The 22,356-nt window shown below is 40.1% G+C and overlaps 1 protein-coding gene across 4 annotated transcripts in view; it reads left to right on the top strand.

The window, feature by feature from the left end:
* Positions 1–22,356, top strand: part of Ifrd1 (interferon-related developmental regulator 1) — a 48,535-nt gene that overhangs the window by 24,365 nt on the left and 1,814 nt on the right. The window contains 9 exon segments of one of the 4 annotated variants that reach the window (NM_019242.2): positions 4,658–4,890; positions 10,114–10,218; positions 10,352–10,436; positions 11,241–11,365; positions 13,323–13,480; positions 14,340–14,390; positions 14,483–14,661; positions 15,180–15,288; positions 20,146–20,280. In NM_019242.2, the coding sequence (NP_062115.2) occupies positions 4,803–4,890; positions 10,114–10,218; positions 10,352–10,436; positions 11,241–11,365; positions 13,323–13,480; positions 14,340–14,390; positions 14,483–14,661; positions 15,180–15,288; positions 20,146–20,280 (1,035 nt within the window). In that variant the 5' untranslated portion in view covers positions 4,658–4,802. 4 annotated transcript variants of the gene reach the window in all.

Here is a 22,356-nt window from a genome sequence, read left to right as displayed (position 1 = left end):
GAGGTGCCAAGACTGTGGTGTCCAGTGTTGGACAAGTATTATAATGTTGGTCATCTCATAGACACTGCTCTGCTGCTGGAGATGAACTCTGACCCCAAGGCCTATCTGTGAGGTTTTAATATCATGAAGCCCAAGGCAATTAAAGTTGGAAGTGGTCAGAAAAGTCATAATTTTTGTTCTAGCTCCTCTACTGAAATATTTCATATAATATGTGTGTGTGTGTGTGTGTGTGTGTGTGTGTGTGTGTGTGTGTGTGTGTGTATAGTGTGTGAATTGTAGAAAGAGTTCAATGGGAAGAATGCAGTTTCAGAGAAGAAATTCTGTCAAAACAACTCAAAAAAAGCAGCAGGGGAAATCAGCAGAAGCTGCCCCCTGCTGGCTGGGTATTAGTCCTTGAGCAGTTGGTGGTCCTAAGTGATTCCCAGAGGATTGTGGGAAACTGATGACTGCTGCTGGCTCATTAAGGTTCACTAAATCAAAGTTCAGCTGGACAGCGTGGAACTCAAGGTTAACACTTCTGCTATCTCTAAAAGGCTCACGCACAAGCATGTTGATTTCTAGAGTGTAAGTTGTGATCATAAATTATGAGGGCTTTTTGTTTTTTGTTTTTTTAGAAAAAGTAAAGGTTGGAAATGTATTATAGATTGGCAACTCATGGGCACAGCATTTGATAACATACAAAAAGCCCTGGGGTCAGTCCCAGAGCTGGACTAGGAGGGAGGCAGGCCCACAAAGGCTGGCTCAGAGCATGCTCCGTTCTCTTGTTCTTGCTGGGGATTAGTATTTGTTGACTCCATGGCTGGAGCCTCGAAATATCTTTAAACATGATACGAATAATATGCTGAGTTAAACACCACAGATGGAACATAGATTATCTTTCTGATACTTGGTATTGATCTAGACCTAATCTGTAGACATAAAATGATGTTACAATAAGGTGGTTTTCATCCAAGGTTTATCTCACATTTCACTTATATTGACACTTAAATTCCTCATGTGTAAAGACAGAATTTTTCTTTCTTCCCTCACTCAGAAAAGTCATTTTGTAAACATGTGATGTATTACGGTTAATAGGTACAGCACTTTGTGTGCCACAAGGAATACGCTGATGACGCAAACAGGGATTTTGATTTGAGGAAGTGAACAACTTTGTGACATGATAGATAGAAGTATTCACTGCCAGGAGTCTCCTGGCCTGGAGAGGGTAGTGGTAGGGGCACAGAGTAGGACTCTGCTGTGGTTTTAAAGTCTGAAGGTCTCTGGATGTTCTAGCTCTCTAATTATACTGAAAGGCTGATAACTTCTTTTTTTTTCGGAGCTGGGGACCGAACCCAGGGCCTTGCGCTTGCTAGGCAATCGCTCTACCACTGAGCTAAATCCCCAACCCCAAGGCTGATAACTTCTAAAAAGTCCTAAAAACTTTCTTGCTCTTTTTGAGGGTAAAACCCTGCTGATTTTTGGTGATTGACACTTGTAGCCTAATCACGAGTGGGGGCAGGGAGGGGGATTAAGTAATGTGACCTTTATTCTGTCTCAGGAGGAACTGAGATACTCACTCTAACTTTCAGCCTGCTAGTCGGAAGCCGCAGGAAGAAAAGGGGACATTTTGAGAAGTGATTATAGCGTTTATTACTAAGTTGTGAAAAGTTTCCTATGAAAGCTATCTAAGGGGGAAAGCAGAAAGATCCTAAGTGAGGAAAGGGAAAAATTCTTCTCTAAGTGGGAAAAGGGAAAAAAATTTCTTCTAAGTGGGCAAAGGGAAAAATGTCTTCTAAGTGGGGAAAGGGAAAAATTTTCTTCTCTCATGTCTTTGTCCTCAGTACTTATACATCTTTCAGAATACATGATCACATGTTAAAAAGTTCATCAGAAATTCACATAGAAAATCATTAATTGAAACAGAAGTTTACAACAGAGAATGTTTGCATGCATATCCATTAGGAGTAATTATCCGGCTAAACATCCATCACCTGTCACAGCTCTACAGATTCATTGTAAGTAGAAAACTATAACTAAGTTACTAGTGAAGTTTTGTATAGATAAACCCAGCCAATAGTTCATCTTCTGTCCTAGCACCTATAATTAATGTTAGTTCCCTTTTTATGGCCTTTGGTTAATTTTTTACAACCTCTTGGAATATGCTTTGAGTAGGAGAAAGTCTGGTTACCATCTAAGATTAACTGGTGGCACAGAGACTGGGAGACTGACAGAGTTCTCATTACAGTTTTGACTATCAGAAAAGGATCTAATAGTAGTCCCATTATAAAAGAGCTTAATAATCACTGATATAATTTTAGGAATTCTTATAGGATCATCATCAAGATTTAAGAAGTCATCTATTTGTCTGTAGGGCATCACTACAAGACAGTACATCTTCGCAGATCTGCAGAGATCTACTCAAAAGAGTGGCGATACCTAGTGACTGTTATATATGTTTAATAACAACAAGAAAAGCATATTAATAGCAGGAATCATTCCTGAAATAAATTCTCCTGAGCCTTGCCTATTGGAGCAATTCTGTTTCAGTTTATACTATAATCCAAAGCAGACCATCTCAGGGAGATCACCTGCTAGTTATTAGCTTGTCCTATTATGGCTCCTGACAATTCACAAATGAATATAAAACAAGCAGCGTGTGATATGGTAGGCTCTAAACACGCCTGTCTAAGAAAAGCCTCTGTGTATACATGAATGGATTAAAAAAGAACATACTCCTCTCAAACACCAGTAAGGTACTTTTTTAAAGTCTGGAAGCTATTACCCCTGAGTGATGGGGCTCACAGAGTAGCAAGTTATTGTTCTGTATATCAACCTATCTTGATAACTATGGGCTTGAGGTTACAAGGTATATCAGAATGTATAGCTGTTTGCTCTGCCTCACCTACCCTGAGAACTCTCACTTCATGTGAGCCACGGCCTTTGGATTTCAGGTGTGCCTGTACAGACACAGGGACTCAATGGGGGCCTGTGTCCATGTCTGTTTGGTATCCATGCTCTGCGTAGTTTACTTCTTTAGGAGAACACTGAGTACAGCGAACTTTTAACGTGGCTCTTCAAATGGAATCTTTGAATAACCCATACACGATGTATCTGTAGGGACAGTGAGTGGCAGCAGAGCATTACAAAGTTAAAGACTTGTGAGGAGGAAGCTTCCTGAAGGTGATAGCGTTCTAACTGGTCTTGAAAGATGGATATGATTCTTAAGATGAAGTTGGGGGGGTGGGGAGGTTAGGGCATTCATTTTAAGAACAGGAAGCAAGATGAAGTGAGAGTAAGAAAAAGAGCTCTGTACTGGAAACGAAGACCAGTTTAGTTCAGGAGAAGAACAAGATCCGTGGAAAGCAATAAATAAGACACAGTGAGGTTAAGAGGACTGGCAGCTCTGTGAGGTTTCAGAACAACGATTAACACAGGTGGATTAGTCAAACAAGACACTTGAGTAAATAATCAGCCTTCCTGGGCATAAACCAGTGACGTGGGGGGCCTGGCATGAACTGAGGCTATGTGTGGCTAGAGATCAAGATACAGCCTTCAGTGTCATTTTAAAACCAACTGCTGTGGGGGAGGGGGGCACTAAAACGAACTGTGAATAAATTACAGAATATGGGGGAAGATAATAAGACATTGGATATTCAAAGTATGGCAGTAAAAAAAACAAAGAGAGAAAAAGTTAAGTTGGGTTAAGGTACAAGAGGGAGATTAAGATGGAGAAAGACGTACTACAGTCACTGGAAATAGAATGAAGCCGATGTGAGAGGTACAGTCACTTGCAGGAGTCAGTGAGTTTGTTCTGTCATATGGACAATATAGGAACCTACTAGCAGCAGGTGTTGCCGCAGGGAAAATAGATCAACGGGAGCACCTTAAGAAAATAAACCCTGTTATAATTACCGATATAAAAAAAAAACTCGCGTATGTTTTACCAGCTGCTAACTTCTCATAAACTCTAGTCCCAAACTGACCTCCTAAATGGCAGGTGGAATCAAGGCCACATTTTTGTAACAAAATCTGAGACTGAATTACCAGTCTCGTTATTTGAGATTTTAGTCTAGAATACGCGATTCATGAACAATACAATTGAAGTAGCTGAAAGCACACCTTTTTTGGAGTGTGGGGAGCCCATGTCCCTGAACCCACGGGAGGGTATGGTTGTGCTTGGACAGAGGCCTCATGTTAGCAGGGGAAAGGTTATTATACTTTATCTCACAAGCTGACGTTCATCACTCTGCATAACTGCCGCATGGCTCATCGCTGTGACTACTCGGGTGAATTCCAGGGCGGACGCCTCTTCGGGACGAGGTCACGACGCAATCGGACTGGGAGGAGCCTGGAGAAGGCCGCGCCCTCCTGCCTACTACATCTCCCAAAGCTCCACGCGGCCCTAAGGCATAGCAGCCCAGGCGCGGAGAGCAGACTGAAGCTCTGGGAATGGGAGTCCGAATGCAGGCACCGCCCCAGTGGACGCCGGTGGGGAGATCTGCAGCGATTGGTCAGCGAACGATGGAGGCCCGCCCACGCATGGTGACGACAAGCCGCCGTCTGGCTACTTAAGGCGTCGTGGTCTGGCCACCCCGCCTTCGCTCCCGCGCTAGAGAGAAACATGTATCGTTTCCGCTCGCAGCTCTTCACGGGGATTTCTGCTGCTGCTGCCGCCGCCTCTCACCCGCGCCGCTCCTCGCCTCTCTTGTTAGCCGGAGACTCGCCTCTCAGCCGCCCGCCGCACAGACGCACGAGTAGACAGTGCAGCTCCATCGGCTGATCCTTGCTGAGCTCCAAGTGTAGGCGGCACCGGGCGGCCCACGATGCCGAAGAACAAGAAGCGGAACGCTCCCCACCGCGGTGGCGGGGGTGGCGGCGGCTCCGGGGCAGCGACGTCGGCGGCCACGACAGGTGAGGGGCGTCCCCAAGCCCGGGAGCCGGCTGGCCAGCGGAACGGGAGACTCCGGCTTGGGGCGCAGCGGGACTTGTAGTTCTGTCTTCGCTTCGGACTCCCAAGTCTGCATAGCGCGTGGTGCAGCTGAACTGCAGTTCCCATCATGCCCTGGGACTCGCGCTCGCGCTTCTTGGGCTGGCACGCGGGAGCGGTGCTGGAGCACCGGCCCTGGGGGCGGGGAGAAGTGGGACCTTGGGCTGGAGAGAGAGTCAGCATAAGAGTGACCAGAACTTGGCGTTCTTCCTAGACGCCGCTTTCAGCTGTTCGGTCCTTTATCGAACTAGAGATGGGGCGGAGCGCCGGTGGCTTGCCGCTGTTGCACTCTTGCATGTGGCTTTCGCTCCAGCATGGAGTTCTCGGGAGTGTCAAACGTCCAGAGAGCTAGGACCGGCTTTTGTGTCACGAGGCCTGAGCTTTGCGTGATGGGGCCAGGGTGACGCAGAGGCACGAGTGGCTTCCATCCCGCTGCTTTCCTGAGCGTCCCGCGGGTCCTCTAAGGCGGCTTGGAGGCGTCGGAAGCCGAGGCCACCGCCCCACCCTTAGCGTGGCTCCCACTCCTAACCCGGTACCTGCAGAAATCTGGAGCCCTCACAACCCTTGTGCCGCCAGCTTAGGCGACCGCGTTCTCCTTTGTGCTACATTCTATAGGTTCCATGCAGTGGTAGAGGTAGTGAGAAGCTGAGGTTGCAATTGGCTGAAAGTTAGGGATAAGTTTTTTTTTCCCCCTTCTATGCTAAAGCGAAGATTTTTCTGGATGGTTAATTGTTGAACTGAATGTACGATTCTCATCTTAACATGGTTAAGAAAAAAAGTGATTGCAGCCGAAGTTACCTTCTACAAGACTGCACACCAGACATAAGTCGTGTAGTATTAAAATGAGTAGTCATCTCATTAAATGTTTTGTTAAGATTATAGAGTTGAATATTGGAATGCCCCCAAACGTTTCACACCAAGATAATAGCCATTAGGTATTTGTTGACATAGCTGCTACTCTTTGATCATTCGAATGATATGCCTCTGTTCATTAGAAAAGTAAATGACCAGTTTTCATTTTAAATATTGGAGACTGGCAATGCAAAAGTTTTCCTACAGGGTCCGAAGAGCTGAAAGCTTTTGATCATGCATTAGATGATAACTGACTGGGAATAGACTATTACAAATACGGATTTCTCTTTTTTTCTTTAGATATTTTTTTCTGTCTCCTGAATGGGTGGTGAAGTTCATTGTGAAGTTCTAAAATACTGTTCGTGTAACCTAGTTGTGGTTGAATCAAGGCTACTGCTGCTTCTGTTTAAGCTTTCCCTCCTGAATAAATACAGCAGTTCTTTCATAAAGTCTTACTGGTTGTATTAAAGTTTACCTTTAAGAAAATGAAATGGAAATAATAGAGAACCACTGACAATTTGGAGACATGTTAACTGTGGTCTCTGCTTCTTTTCCATTGTTTCCTGGCAAGTGTTATTTCCTTAGGACACATTTTGCCTCAAGGTGTATTTGACCTGCCATCAGACTTCACTGCTGTCTTTTAAATTCTTTTTTCATAGAAAAGATACATTTAAACACTGCATTTTAGCATATGTAATATAAGCACTGAAACATTTAAGCATCTGTACAAAGAAGTAATTGATTTGATTGTTAAAACTCCAAGTTTTGACATGGTTGCCATAAGTTACCTCTTGCAAGTGGAACTGGATGAGAATGCTTTTCTGTAATTTTTTTTACTTTAGACACATTGTGTATGTTTTACTTCTTAAAGTCAGAGAAAGGAAATTAGGAACAATTTAGAAACTATTTTTTCTATTGAAGTTTGGGTGACAGGGAGAATACATTTAAGAGAATCTACAACCTTTAGTTGCTTAGGGCCTTGGGTTTTTATGTATATTCTTTATGAGTAAATGGGGGGTTGTAGGAATCCAAGAAAATTGACCTCGTATGCATGGATTTACACAGCACTGTTCTGATTGAGGAGTGGAGTTTTATGTTTCGTGTTTCTTTTTTTGTTTTTCTCATTTTGTTTATTATGACAGTCTCAGTCTGTAACCTGCTCTGGAATTTACTGTAGCCTCTGCTGGTCTCAAAGACAGTGTCTTGTCTTAGTCTTCTGATTGCTGGAATAGCAGTTGTAAAGTCACAGATTTAGCATGAAAGACAGGGTTTTTAAGAAATAAAGTTTGTATATTAAGCCTTTGAGAAACAAGGACTTCACATATGTATGCCTGCTCATTATTGACACATGATTGCCAGGTAAGCTTGACCTAGATGTCAGACATTCTTACAGGATGAATTTCCTTAAAAATGCATCTTCTTATTTGTGCGTGAGTGTGAGCACACTAAGAAGTGGATGTGAAGTCAGAGGACACATTTTCTGTGTGGGTCCCAGGAACTGAGGCAGACAGGCTTGGCAGCAGCCACCTCTCCCACTGAGGCGTCTTGGACGTCCTTTGCCTTTTCAAACCCCTTCCTGGAATCATGAAGAAACCAAACCAGCTAGTTAAGAGACAGAAACTTAAAGTTGTGTACAAATAATCTTAAAAACAAGCCACATATAAACAATTTTAAAATTACATTGGCTTGTATGTAAATATGGTAAGATTCTTCAGAATATACTCAGCTGTTAGCATAATTTGTCATGAGGAAAGATCCAGAAATAGGCTGGTGTTTATTTTTTCTCACACTGTGATTAAGAAATGTTGGCACTGGTGCTTCACTTATTCTCTGTTCTTATTACTTTGATCCAAGTTACTTTGGCATCAGGCAGCGAATTTCAAGGTCACTTTTTTTTTTTAAGATTTATTTATTTATTTAATGTATGTGAGTGCACTGTTGCTGCCTTCAAACACACCAGAAGAGGGGATCCGATCCCATTACAGATGGTTGTGAACCACCATATGGTTGCTGGGAATTGAACTCAGGACCTCTGTTAGAGCAGTCAGTGCTCTTTAAACGCTGAGCCATCTCTCCAGCCCTCAAGGTCACTTGTTAATTTAAAATTCTGCTAGCTTTTCTGCATTTTTTTTCAAATACCATTTAAAAGAAAATTAGCCCAACTCTAACAGGCTTAATTTTAGAGGACTTAAAAAGTAAAATTAACACCCATTAATCCTAGGATTTGAGAGGCTGGGGTGGCAGGAAGGTTGGCAGGAGTTGAAGGTTAATCTGGGTTATTTAGTGAGACTGGCTTGCAGAGCCTGACTCGCTAAAACTGAAATAAGTGAATAAAAGGAAATACTGACACTTTTAAAGAAAAATGCAGGGATTTAAATTTTTTGAGGAATTTGATTTTTATCCATAACTAAGGTTAAATATTAATCATGATTATGTGTATATAGAACTGTTAATAATTACACGTTGTAATATTTCTGAAGAAATTGCAGTTCTAAAAATATGTATTCAAATATAATACTCATTAATCTGTATTTGCTTATAATTTTTCATCATGAAATTAATAACTAAGTACACTCATGGGCTTTTGATACTTTCCCTTTTCCTCCAGTCTTTGGTGGGAATTGGCTGGCAAAGATTGTATAAGTTTATACACTGTTACAACCGTATATTATATACATAGTGAGTTGATTGTATAATCATGCTACTTAGTGACATCTTTATGTGCCAGTAGAACACTCCTAAACTTGTAGTATAGGACACATTATTTTCTGTACTCCTGTATGATGTGTGTTTTGATTTGCTTAGTATTGAAATATATTTCTGTATAATTGCACATATATTGTGCATAAAAGTTAGTAGTTGAAACCTTAGTATAAAGGAAAAGGTAAGGTAAATTGGAGAGTAAATGAAATTAACCTCTGTTGTGTAGTTCATGTTCATTTTTCTGTTCTCTGTCTAGGTGGTAATCCTAGCATCTCTCCTGCAGAGTGTACTGTATAATATTAAAATGTACTAGTTATTATAAGGACTTGATTTTTGATGTAGTCTTTGATTTTACTAATACAGGGAAATTAGGCTGTGCAGGTCACTTTATGGTCAGAATTTGAGACTCATTTTAGCCCAGGATTCAAAGTAATCCATTACTTCATAATCTTTAAAATTAATGTGTAATCCTAAATTATGAATTTATTTTTTATTGAAGTTAAAAATATGCTAATTACTTTTGGTAATAGGATTGGTATTTTTAAACTCTAGGATATAGCTGGAATATTTATTTTATTTTATTTGCTCTTTGAGACAGGGTCTCACTGTGTAAACCTGACTGGCCTGGAATCACCCCTATGTAGCTAGCCTCAAACTCAAGAGACCTTTGCCTCTTTTTGTCTTTCAAGTACTAGGATTAAAGGTTTACACAACCACAGCCTGAGTTCCTTTTCTTTTTTTAAGGTAATTTATTTAACTGGCAGATGGCTTAGTGGGTAAACAGCTTTTGCAGATAGGAGATTCTTGTATAGTCAGGATGGTATATACATCTGTAATCCCAGTGTTTCTATAGAGAGTTTGAGATAGGGGAATTCTCAGAAACTTGCAGTTTAAATATCAAAACAAGAGACAGTTGTCTCAAACATGGTGGAAGTCAAGGATAGACCCCCAACTCACATAACATGTCGCACATATGCAGACATAGGTGCATTGTTGCTCATCCTGGTAAGCCTGGTACTCGGGAGGTTGACCTGTGGGGATTGCAGGGAATTTAAGACCAACCTTGTCTTCATAATGAGTTCCACGACAGCCCAGCTGCATAGTGAGACCCTGACTTAAAAGGGGGTAGGGGAGCAGTTTAGTTTGAACAGGCTTTCATAACATATCAGACACAAAACTTTTGCTTTTCTTTTGTTACCTTAAAAATCGCCCCCTTTGAACTTGGTACTTGCCTTTTAAATAAGCCACCTGAACAAGAGTTAATGCTTACTAATGCTAGTCATTCTCATTGTTAGATGATTGGTACATTTCTGAAGTTGCTTCATAATGTAAATAGCTGACCTTCTGAAGTACAGACTTGATGAATCAACTTAATTTAGGAATGTTGCATATATTCTTTTGCAATATAATTTTCTCTTTACAGAAAGTTTGACTTTATTATGAGATCACTCTTAAGTAAGATTTATAATTTCCAAGTTAAGAATTTGCGTATACATATATACATAGCACAGAATGAGAGAGAGAGAGAGAGAGAGAGAGAGAGAGAGAGAGAGAGAGAGAGAATATATTCATTTCTTTCCTGTTCCTAATAGGTGGCCCGCATCGGACTGTTCAACCTTTCAGTGATGAAGACGCATCCATTGAAACAATGAGCCACTGCAGTGGCTATAGCGATCCTTCCAGTTTCGCGGAGGACGGTAGGAGTTTTAAATGTATACTTGTGACTTGCCGTACAAAGATGACGTGGGAGTTCTCGTATGTGAGCTGTAGTGTTCTGTTTTCCCAATCTTTTTTCTTGCTTCTGTTACAGTGTTGGTTTCTATTCTGTAGGACCAGAAGTTCTTGATGAGGAAGGAACTCAGGAAGACTTAGAGTACAAGTTGAAGGGATTAATTGACCTAACCCTTGATAAGAGGTATGAGGTGGTAAACACTTGCCATTCTGGGTGATTCTAATCAGCTACTGTATTATATAATTTGTATACTTCTCTGATAAAGCAGTATGTTTTTCTGAAGCTTGATTTGTTTACTTTGGATGATGTAATGTTGCTTTGGCCAATTAATGTGGATAATAACATGTTATTAGAATTTAAATTGGTTTGTATTACGCATTGTTATAGCATAGTAGCATATATTAACTTTTGTAGTTGAAATTGATTTATAGTATTAAAAGTTGATCTTCAGCTTAAAAGGGCAAACTGCTTTCAGTTGTTTGTCCACTAAATTTGTTATGGGCATGAAAACTGTCAAAATTAAGCTTCTATTCATGGTATATCTAGAATTGGACAGATGGAAATAAGATTCTCAGAAGATGTGGCATGAATATTAGATTTGTGGTTTATGTCTCTGGTCCCAGATGCTTGAGAGAAGGCTGACAGGTGAGAGGATCACTTGAGCTCAGGAATTGGAGCCTGACTGGACAGAATAATAAGTGCTGGTTTAAAGGGGTAGGGTGGATTGAAACTGAATTTACTTAATATGTACTACATAGCATTGAAAGTTCAAAATACTACACAGTCATTTATCGTTATGGCTACCAGTAAAGAGAAGTGCTGTGACAGAAAGCTCTTTAAGAAGCTTCTCATTTTTAGGTGATAGATTGTAGGTGCGTTATTGAAAGATACTTGGAGTTTGAAGACATTGGAGATCTAATGTCTTCAGAAGTCATTAGTTTGTAGCACTCTCCTGACTACTTCTTCCTTTTTAATTTTTTTCAATAGTGCGAAGACAAGACAGGCAGCTCTTGAAGGTGTTAAAAATGCGCTGTCTTCAAAAGTGCTGTATGAGTTTGTTCTCGAGAGAAGAATGACTTTAACTGATAGCATTGAGCGCTGTCTGAAAAAAGGTAATGCCATAGTTCTTGATAGACCTGTGCAGAACCAACAAGGAATTGGCTTTTCTTGCAGTAACTTTTACTAATAAACAAATCTTAAGTGGCTACATTGCCGTTCTTTGTTCTCTCAAAGTTTATTGCCATTCTCAGGTTACATAAGGAAGAGGTGAAAGCATCATATCGCAACTTAAAGTATGGTTTTTAGAAGACATTTCTTTTTTAAACATGGGAGAGCATTACAAGAATCCAGCCCATTTTCCCGTTGCATGTAAAACAACAGTTATACACTAAAATAACACTATATTTAGGATATCCCTGGCATATTTGAGTTCTATAACTGTGTGGTAGAAATTGTGGAATTTGTGTTGTAAAAGATGACATTTCTAAGAATAAAGAGAAAAGGCTCCAGATATAAAGTGTTTCTTTACAAACCTGAGGACTTGAGTCAGTCGTCAGAATCCTCATAAACCAAAGCAAGCTCGAGGGCAGCAAGAGACCTTACCTCAGACAAACAGGTTGGGGCCTGGGGAGATGGCTATACTGACTGCTGAGACGGTCTAATGACCAGATTTGTTCCTGGCACCCACTTAAACACTAGCTGCAGTGACTCAGATCTCCACGTTGAGTATTGCTGTGGAGGAAGACAGTTTGGAGGTTTGTGAGAGCAGTTCAGTAACAGGAATGAGGCACCATGCCTCAGAGTATGGTTTAAAGTGAGAGCCAACTTCCCAGATTGACCTGCACGTGTGTTCCGGTGCTGCCCCCTCCTTCCCATAGTAACAGTAGCTGAGGTACACTAAGTGGGATGGCTCCTTAGGAACATGTGACGCTGTCTTCTGGTCTTTCCTCATGATGTAAATGCACACACAAAAGATAGAAGAGTGACATTAAAGGTTAGAACTGATGTTTCTCACCATTGCAGTTTTAGAAACTGCTAAAATTAAGATATGCATCTATAGTTTCCTTATTTTGCCAAATAAGTATATTATTAAAATTACTTTCTATCATCACTTTAACTCAATAGCTATAGGATCAAAGATGTAGGAAGCACATGTTTGCTTAAATTCAATAAACTTTTTGTCCTTTTTGTCTCATTTTGCCTTGGGGTAAAAGTTGGTTTATGAATGTAGCTCCCACTCTCCCATGGAACAAGAGCAGGGTGAGGAAAAGTCTGGTGGCTCTAATCCTGTGTCACTGCTACAGTATGGCAGAGCCAATTGTGTTGGGGCTAAAGTGTATGAATTACATTGATACTCCCTTAGTGGGAACTAGACAACATGGTTTTAAAAATTCTCATTTTAGTATTTTATAATTTTTAGGTAATAACAAATTCAGGCCAGCTGTGGTGGTACACAGTTCTAATTCTAGCAGAGAGACAGGAGGGTCTCTGAGGTTTGCATAGCAAGCTATAGCCCAACAGAGCTACATGGTGAGATCACCCTGTCTCAAAAAATAGTTTTTATGTCAGTATTTGCTCAAACTCTCTAGTGTGTATGCGTCTTTGAAAAATGTTCGACATTTATCTTTAGGTAGAAAGAATCTTTTACTTAGATCCTTATTTTATTAAAATAATCAGAAGGCGGGGACTCTGCTCATCGCCCTAGGTCAGACATGCTTAGTGCTACTGTAGCCACACAGTTAGTGTGAGACTTAAGGAATTAGAAGGCAGAGATTGCATGAACCACATGCCTTTGCAGTCACTAAAATGATCCCTCAAGATGGATGCCTGTCTCTGCTTACAGATGAGGAATCTGTTTGCAACGTTGGAGTAATTAAACTAGTATGAGTTGATCTATGATTTGACTGAGATTTATCTGTTTGTAGCATTTGAGCATTTTAAGCCTGAAGCACAATATGGGTCTTAGAAATATATATGCTACCTTATAATAAAACTTGTGGAAAATTACTCACTTGATAGAAATCTGCTAAAAATAAAATCTGCCATGCTTGCTTCTCTGCTCCTTTCCAGGAAAGAGTGATGAGCAGCGCGCAGCTGCAGCGCTCGCGTCCGTTCTTTGTATTCAGTTGGGCCCTGGATTGGAAAGTGAAGAGATTTTAAAGACTCTTGGACCAATCCTAAAAAAAATAATTTGTGATGGAACAGCTAGTATCCAGGCTAGGCAGACTGTAAGTATAAGTTTAAAACTTACAGATCTATCCAGACACAGCACTCAGCTATAAGTAGTAGGATCTGACAGTCCCTTACTCTCCTTTGTCTTACAACCGTGAACAGTTTATGACAAATCTCTTTTGTGCTCCAAAGTCTTCCATTTGAATACTTTCTTTACTTTTGGGATTTAAGGACCATGCATATACCAGATAATGGGTTATGAAGATAATTGTGGAATATGTGTGACTGAAGCTTAAACAATAGTTTCAATACTGATGTTCGTTGGGTTAAATCCTCATGAAAAGCTGCATTTGGATAAATTTAAGACTTTGTGCGAAATGTAAGACTTTGTGCAAAGTCTACCCTGTAATGTGTACCTCATGTGTCTTAGGGTTTGAGCATGCTCTCAGATCTGTAATTGTATGGTACTTAAGGGAGTTTGAGAGTCACTTGAACTTTGCTAGATTTCTGCTTTGTGCTTCATAGAAGCTGGTCTGTGCGTAATATCGTAAACTCTCTAGTGTGTATGCGTCTTTGAAAAAGATCGACATTTATCTTTAGGTAGAAAGAATCTTTTGCTTAGATCCTTATTTTGTTAAAATAATCAGAAGGGGGGGGTACTTCTTTACTAATTAGGAGTTAGTAAAGAAGGAAGACCGAAGAGGAATAGTCACTTTCTTAAAGTTGTCTTGTATAGTTGATAGCAGAGCTTGGACTAAAAGCTCCTTGTCAGGACGTTGCTCTCCTCACTGTCAATCTTCTTAGACTATGTGTGGGAATTAGTGCAGGGAAGTAGTTGAGAAGGATTTCACATTGAAATTTAAAAGCAGATGTATAATAAAATAATGCCATTCATGTCTTCCTTTTATTTTGCAGTGTGCAACTTGCTTTGGTGTTTGCTGTTTTATTGCCACAGATGACATCACTGTAAGCAGAATAATTTTTAATTCCAGTTACTAGTGCTCTTATGTTTAGTTGAAGGTAGTTGTCCTGGTCTTAACTTCATTTTTCTCTTTAAGGAGCTGTATTCAACTCTGGAGTGCTTGGAAAGTATCTTCACCAAGTCCTACCTTAAAGAGAAAGACACGAACGTTCCTTGCAGCACTCCTAATACAGTGCTTCACATCAGCTCGCTTCTCGCGTGGACGCTACTGCTGACCATATGCCCAATCAGTGAAGTGAAGAAAAAGCTGGAGCTGTACGTGCTTTTCTTTCCCATATCTGTAGTTATTTTATGCATATGGGTGTCTGCATGTATATCTGCACCATATGAGTGCATTCTCCCTGGAGGCCAGAAGAGGGCTTTGGATTCCCTAGTACTGGAGATGGTTGAGTATCACCATGAAGGTGCATGGAATTGTACCTGGGTCCTCTGGAAGAGCAGCCAGTGCTGTTATCTTTCTTCAACCCTAGTTTCATTTTTATTTTATGTGTATGTGTGTGTGCTTGCATGTGTGTATGTGTACCACCTGAGTGCTGGTACCCACAGAGGCCGGCAGAGGCTATCAGCTCCCCTAGGACTGAAGTTAAAAGCAGTTGTGAGTTGCCTGATGTGTGTTGGCACCCAGATTTGAGTCTTCTGCAAGAACAGAAGCAAGTGCTATTAAGCCACTGAGTCAATTTTCTAAAGCCCCTTTAGTTTCATTTTTTTTATTGAACAGAAACCATTTAGTTAACATAACTGGTTGTACTCATAAAGTAATGACTATTTTCTAGGCATTTCCATAAACTTCCAAGCCTCCTTTCTTGTGATGATGTAAACATGAGAATTGCTGCTGGCGAATCTTTGGCACTTCTGTTTGAATTGGCCAGAGGAATGGAGAGTGTGAGTATCTAATTGGCAGGAGGAGACACACGAGGACCTTTGTATTGTCACTGTCAAAATTAGGATTTGGATAATAAATACATTTATAGGCTGGTCACCTGAGAGTTTGTGATTGATTTTGAGAGTATAATCTGGTGTAGGGTTGGTAGAACCATACTTGCTGTCTGTAGAGCTGCAGTAAGGGAGTGTTGTTTACTCACAAATACTTGACTTCAGGCATGTGCTGTTTCTTAATGTAAGGCAAATGGGTGAAATACCAGTCAGCATAGATTTGGGGTGAAATGAGGTTCTGTCATAATTCAGCATGGCTTTTGATAGTGTTCTGGATTCTGTTTACCTACCCACTGTCTACACGCAGGTGTTAATTGCTGTGGCTGGGCCTGTTAGGGTATTTAAATGTGAAATATCTGACCAGCTGTCCTAGTTGGTTGATACTGGTATTGCTGGTTTTGAACTGGAAGTCCTATGTTCTAGGAGCCCTTTTATCTTGTTGTACTGGATATTTGGTTACCCTGTTCATAATTTTTATTGCCTTTATAAAGGTGAATTTGTTCCTAGATACTAATTCATGTAATGTGCTGGCATTTCAAATTGAGAAACAGACTGGCGGGATGGCTCAAAGAGCACTTGTTCTTTCAGGGGATCTGAGTTTCATTCCCAGTACCTATCTATATACTACTGTCACTCCAGTCTTAGGGGATCCTTGTCTTCTGGTCCATGGACACCAGGCACACATATGGTACACAGACACACAAAGAGGCAACTACTCATACACATAAAATAAAAGTAAAGGAAAAAGTTTTTAAATAAAACAAAACTGCAGAACAGCTTTTAGTGTCTGTCACTGCTTATTGTCATAGCAACAAATGGGAAAAAAATCATAAGGAGACAAGTATGTGAGAAATTATTAACTAAATAGATGTTATTTCCAACCTTGGGTTACTTAATAGGTGCTTTTAAAAGTGATCATTTTTGAGGTTATAATATAATTACAACACTTACCTCTTTTTTCCACCCAATCCTCTCATACACCCCTTCTTGTTCCTCAATTTCATGGCCTTGAGCCAATCCTAATGACACATAACCTTAATCCTAGCACTAGGGAGGGAGAGGCACGTAGGTCTATAGATGAGTTTAAGGCTTCATCTATGGAATAAGTTTCTGAATTCACTGTTATTGAGTGTATACCTGTATATTTATATTACATACATACTCTTAATTCAGTCTATATGGTACTTACGTTTCAGAGCAGACTGTTGGGCATTGGATGGGAAGGGCCATTTCTCCTGTTTCTGGCTGCCTCAGTTGCCTCTAGTTCTTTGTCTAAGTGTGAGGCCTCTTGGGCTTTCCATCCACTTTGACTTTTAACCTAAGGAGAAAGGCTGTATTTGCAGGATCAAACTGTGGTTAGTCTTAGGTTTTAAAACAGCAAGTGTCTTAACAGCATTAACAGTTGTAGACTGTCTACCATTTTTAGGCCTTTATGTTTTCATTTAAGTTGAATCTCAGTGTTTAGGCTTTTAATACTCAGCCCGTGTGAAGCCCCCTCACCTTCATTAGGAAGGTAGCAGCTAAGAGTGAAAGTAAACTAAAGCTGTGAGCAGCTAAGGATTCTGTTTATGTGAGAAATAATTGGATTCAAATTTCACAATCAATTCATTTTACTAAGTTAATTGATGACTCTTAACTAGGCACAGAAACTAGATGTCCCAGGTTTAATCTAGCATTCCTCTGCTGACTAGAAATGGCAGTTTCCTTTAACTCTTTTTGGAGTACATCTTAAAAGTTAAGTAATGCAGTTTTAGATTAAATTACATTTTAAGTTTTATACCTAAATGCCTTTTGCTCTCTGACTTTATAGGTATAGCTTTGTGGTAGAACACTTGCTGAGTGACCAAGGTCCTAATACTGCAAAAAAGTTAAAACAGGTTGATTAATTACATAGGCAGATTTAAAATAATTCTTATAGCAAATAAGTATTTAATATTCAGAGGTTTTTGCTAACATAGTTGTTCTGTGGTACTATTAACCTGGATATTACACAATGTGGTGAATTTTTCTTGAACCTTGGAGGTAGGTTCTAAATGAAGAACTGACTTCAGTTAGATTTCAGTGAATTAGCTGGTTAGATATTGGCGAGTATTTAAAATTGTAGGAATTATTACTCCTTTGATGGCTGTACTAGCTAGCTGTACTTGCTGTATATTCGTATGGGAAGCAATGGACTCTGGAGCCATGCTGCCTGGGCACACTTTCCTGCCACCCTTGCTAGTTGATCTTGGATAGATCTGTTTCTGTGTCCTCATCTTTAAAGTGGAAAAATGATGGTGACTGTCGAGTAAGCTTCTTACTTACTGGCTTCCTCCCAGCAACATGTATAAAAGAGCAGAGGCTGTGTGATGTTCTGGTTCTAAACATCAGCTTTTGTAGTGTTTCCCAGTTTGGTTCTCCCTGTTCCTTTTCACCTCACCACACAGAGGAGTGCTACAATATATGAGGAGATATAAGTCAGCAACTAAAAGCTCTTCAGGGCCAAGTCTGATACTTAGGCCATCTCAAAAGAGCAGCTTGGCATTCTTTCTTGCCTTTGTAGATAGGAAACTGTCCAGTTTTTGACAAACATGAAGTAAGAAAGTCTTTGTGCTGAAGTAGAGGATAAAACCATTTTAGAGATCGTATGTTTAGCTTTTGTGAATTGGGGAGGGATCAAATTCTATTTCAATGTAAGCTTCCCAGATGATTTTCTAGACAGGTGTTTGCCATTAAACTACACTGGGCTATAATATAGCCAACTGTGTAGACCCAGTTTGCTTAATTTCTACAGTGCTGATGTCATTTTCATACAGAAGTACTGCTTTGAGTAGTTAATCTTAGGTGATGTCAAGCCTATACTCATCGAGCAGTTTTTTGGTTATGAGCCTAGCCTTTAACAGCTGAGCCATCTCTCCAGCCCCCAGAAGTTTTTTATAATTTTATTTTGCCCTAATTCTATCCCATTTAAATTATGTTAGACTGAACACGCTGTTTAAGAGTAGAATGGTTCTATATACTGTTAGTACTGTAATCTTTATAAGTCTGTGAGATGGTGAGTGGTATTAACTGCTTTTGTTTTACATAAGAGGAAGCTACCCACAATACTTCCTAATATAATTATGCACAGAATTGTACAGATAAGAGTGAAATCCCTCGATGTAACCCTGCCTCTCCTCAGTATAATTTGCCACAGTTTTTGTTAGATTTTGTTTTGTTAAGTGGGAATTCTACAAATTTCTCTAAGTTTAGAGTATTGGTACATAATAATTCCTGCTTCAGAATTTATTGGGCAGTATTCATTTGTTAGAACCATTGGGTAGACATTGTATTTTTATCTCAGACATTAGGGTACAGATAGAACATTTGACAATTCTGATAAGGACTTTTGTCCTGTTGTGCAGTTATGAATGACTTATTTATATCTCCAAAGCCCATTTTTTGTTCGTCCAAGAGTGTAGTTTATTATATCCAAAGCTATAAAAAGTAGGCTTTTGATACTGTTTATTGGATACTGTTGATTGTATTTCATTTTTTCCTTTTTTTTTTTTTTATGCTCGTTTACTTTATGGAAATTGTCCTGTTAGGCAATTGTATTTCCTAGGTTCATAGTGCGTTGAGCTTAGTGACTGACCAGCTATCCTTAGCTTGAGGTTTTGTCATTGCATAGACTGTATTGGAGTTTCTTGGCCTTGGCACTGCTTCTGTTCGGTGCCTGATATGGCTTCTTAGTACTGTAGGTATTTAGCTATATCCCTTGCTAGAATCTGCACACTGGATGACAGTACCACTTTTCCTAATGTGACAACCAAAAATATCCAGACAAAGCTAGCGGGCCTTGGGAGACACAGTCTTCCACAATTGAGAATCACTGGCAGTGGTTTGCAGTTCTTGGATCCAATTAAGAGAATGTATTGGATCTCTGAAATTTTGGCTTGTCTTTACAGATTTGAAAACTTCTTCATATATTCTTTAAAAAGTAAGAGAACAAGAAAAAAAAGTAAGAGAACAAATTGGTAAAATTCGGGTAGAAAATTAGCAGTCCTTAAACTATTTGCTTCTTAGAAGTAAATTGGTATCACCTTAGGATACAATCAAATTTATTGGTATTTAAATATAAAGGTACTATAACTTTGGTCTAATTTAATAGTTTTATTAATATAATATGTAAGCTATCTAACTGGTAGGTATGGCATATAAGAGAGGCTTAGGTTGAATTGGAACATATTGGAAAATATTTGTCAGAAGAGTTATAATTAGAAATAATCAGAATTCAAATCAAGTTGATACATTAAAAGATTAAAAGCAAGAATAAATATGACATTGATTTCAAATTTGTATTACCCCCTGCCCCAGAAGTGATTGCAGTAGCTAGCTTCTTGTCCTAAATTTAATTACTGACCCATGTTTCTTGCTGTGTCCTACTACTTATTAGAGACAATGGCCATAAGTAGAAATCACATCCTCTAAAAAAGCACTGCTGATTAACTTGTACCTTTGACATAAAAGTGGTTTGTGTGTTAGAGAGCACTGTCTGCGAGGGATCGGGTAGATGCTGCTGGCACCTCCATCTCGAGGAACTTTGGAAACCCAGGTCATGTGCACAGCCCAGCATGTGCTTCTCTGGGGCAGCTGGTTATACTCAGGAGAGTGTTGTGTTGTTGTATTTTGTAGTTGAATTTTGACATAACACCTACCTGTCTATCTGTGCACAAATCTCCACAAACAGCAAAATTGTGTTGCTTGATACAACTGGTATGTGTTTCATCAATTCTAGCAGATGTAATAAATGAATAATAACTGAAATAAAATCGTTTCCTTGGTCAGGACTTTTTTTATGAAGATATGGATTCTTTGACCCAGATGCTCCGGGCTCTGGCTACAGATGGAAATAAACACCGTGCCAAAGTGGACAAGAGAAAGCAGCGCTCTGTCTTCAGAGACGTCCTGAGGGCTGTGGAGGTAGGCCTCTACAGTGCCAGCACAGCTAGCCCCTCACTGAAATGGGTGTCTCCAGCAAACACCTGCATCATTTATTGCTTGATTTTTTTTTTTTTTTTCACTCTACCCCAAAGCTGTTTCCTTGTTTAAATACCAGAGCAGGGTCTTTATAGGTAAGAGCGGCTCCCTTGTGAAGCTGCATCAGAGAAGCTAAGCTAGGCTGGGCCTGGTGAGTGCTTGCACAGAGACTTTCTTGAAGTCATGCCTTTACCACCCACAACAGTATAGGGAAGAATTCCTGGAAAGCAAAAGCACTTGTAGGGTAATGAGGACTGAAGGAAGGCACTGTTCGGTTGGAGAGTTTGTCCTTAGCACATCTGATACTCTGAATTTTATACCACACTGGAGATAAGAAATAAAGAGGTCTGTGGCATTTTACCTTAGGTGTTACATCAGAATTCTGTGAATGAGACTGAGTTACTGTATGCTTCTTAAAGCTTCAGTGTGATGTTGCCCTTAAGCTTCTGTGATCTGTGGGAAGATAGGGCACTAAAAGTCCAAAATAACAAAACTTAGGATCTTACAAAGGCCACGTGGCAGTCAGTTGATTCAGAGCCTCTTCGGTTAGTCTGCTTAAGTGAGATGAGCTATAGGATTAGTGAGGGCAGTTTCTTGAAGAAGTTCAAGACCTAACTGTTTTTGGTTAGTTGTTAAGATTTTGTTTTTCTTGAGGTAAAACTGTGGGGCTGTTGTTTTTAAAACAGATGTATTCAAGAGTCAGTCAGCTTGATGTGTATATGAGAATTTAAGCTAGATCATGAAGCATTGGGAGAAAAACCAGGTCAGTGGGTTGGAAGGTGGGGGGCTGGGGTGGGGTTGTGAATAAGAGATGTGTCCCCAATATCTGTTAACAGGCATGGCTCTGGTTCTGAGGAGGGCAGAATTGGCAGCTAGAGTTGTGTAAACAGCTAGTAGTTTTGTTCTGTGTTTTTTGTGTTAGCTGCTAGTGAAAGTATGGGGGAGGGAATCATGAAAAAAAGATAGTTTGAAAATATAAATGAGGGCTTAGTGAGTAAAAGCATCTGTTATACAAGTTTGAGCACCTGCATTTGAATCTTTAAAGCCTGTGGTTAGCAGATACCTATAGTCCCAGTGCTGCTACAGTGAGATGGGACACGGAGACAGGAGAGTCTGGAGGCTCATGGGCCAGCCAGCCTGTTGTACACAGTGGCATGCAACAAACAGAAATTCTGATCTCATCTGATCTTACACAAGGTGGAAGGTGAGGTGAGGACTGACATTGGAGGTTGCCCTCTGGCCTCCATGTGCACACCAGCAAGTGTGTGCACACATACAAAGAGAGGAAGTGGGGAAGAGGGGGAAGGGTAAGGGAAAGATTCTTGAGTTAGGAAGCAGAAGGACTTAGTTATCTTTAGGAAGGAGGATAAGGGTTTAGAAGAAGGAGTTTACAGAACATGATTGGGAAGTAAGCTCTGAGGTCTAAATGTTCCTTGAAACTACAAAGGTTGGAAGAATGTAGAATATTTTTTGACTTCTAGAATGTCACTTCATAGACATGCTCTCTTAAACCTGTAATAACTGACTGGTCGGTGACTTCAAATTTGTAGACCACAAACTAAGTTCAAAGAGGTTACTCACTTGCTAAGTGATAAATTATGTAAGTCTAGATAAAATTCACATTCCTTCTACCTCATTCTACTCAGATGTGCTGAGAGAAGTGACTGAGTAGACTGTGGAATGGGCATGTCCCTTCAGGTTTCTTATTTATGATCCCTGTGGCAGTCAGCTCTATGTCCACTGGTGATACCCATTTCTCTTAGGCTACAGCTCCCTTGTTTTCCTTGAGAAATGGTATAATGGTGCTGTGGAAGAATCATTCTGCCTCTGAAACATCTCTCTTCTTTCTTTTTAATCTTATTTAATTTTTTTTTTAAACACTCCAGATTTTATTCCCCTCTTGGTCCTCCCTCTGTTTCACATCCCATACCTCCTCCTGCCGAGTATTTATTTTCTTCCCTTCTCTTGTTACATCTTACCCAGGTTGCAGTTACATTTTGTCCTCTTGCCTCAGCCTTC

This window comes from Rattus norvegicus, chromosome 6 (assembly GCF_021556685.1).
Source record: "Rattus norvegicus strain SHRSP/BbbUtx chromosome 6, alternate assembly SHRSP_T2T, whole genome shotgun sequence".
Lineage (NCBI taxonomy): Eukaryota > Metazoa > Chordata > Mammalia > Rodentia > Muridae > Rattus > Rattus norvegicus.
Note: the sequence above shows the minus strand (reverse complement) of the source record. Positions and strands in the feature narration are given on the sequence as shown.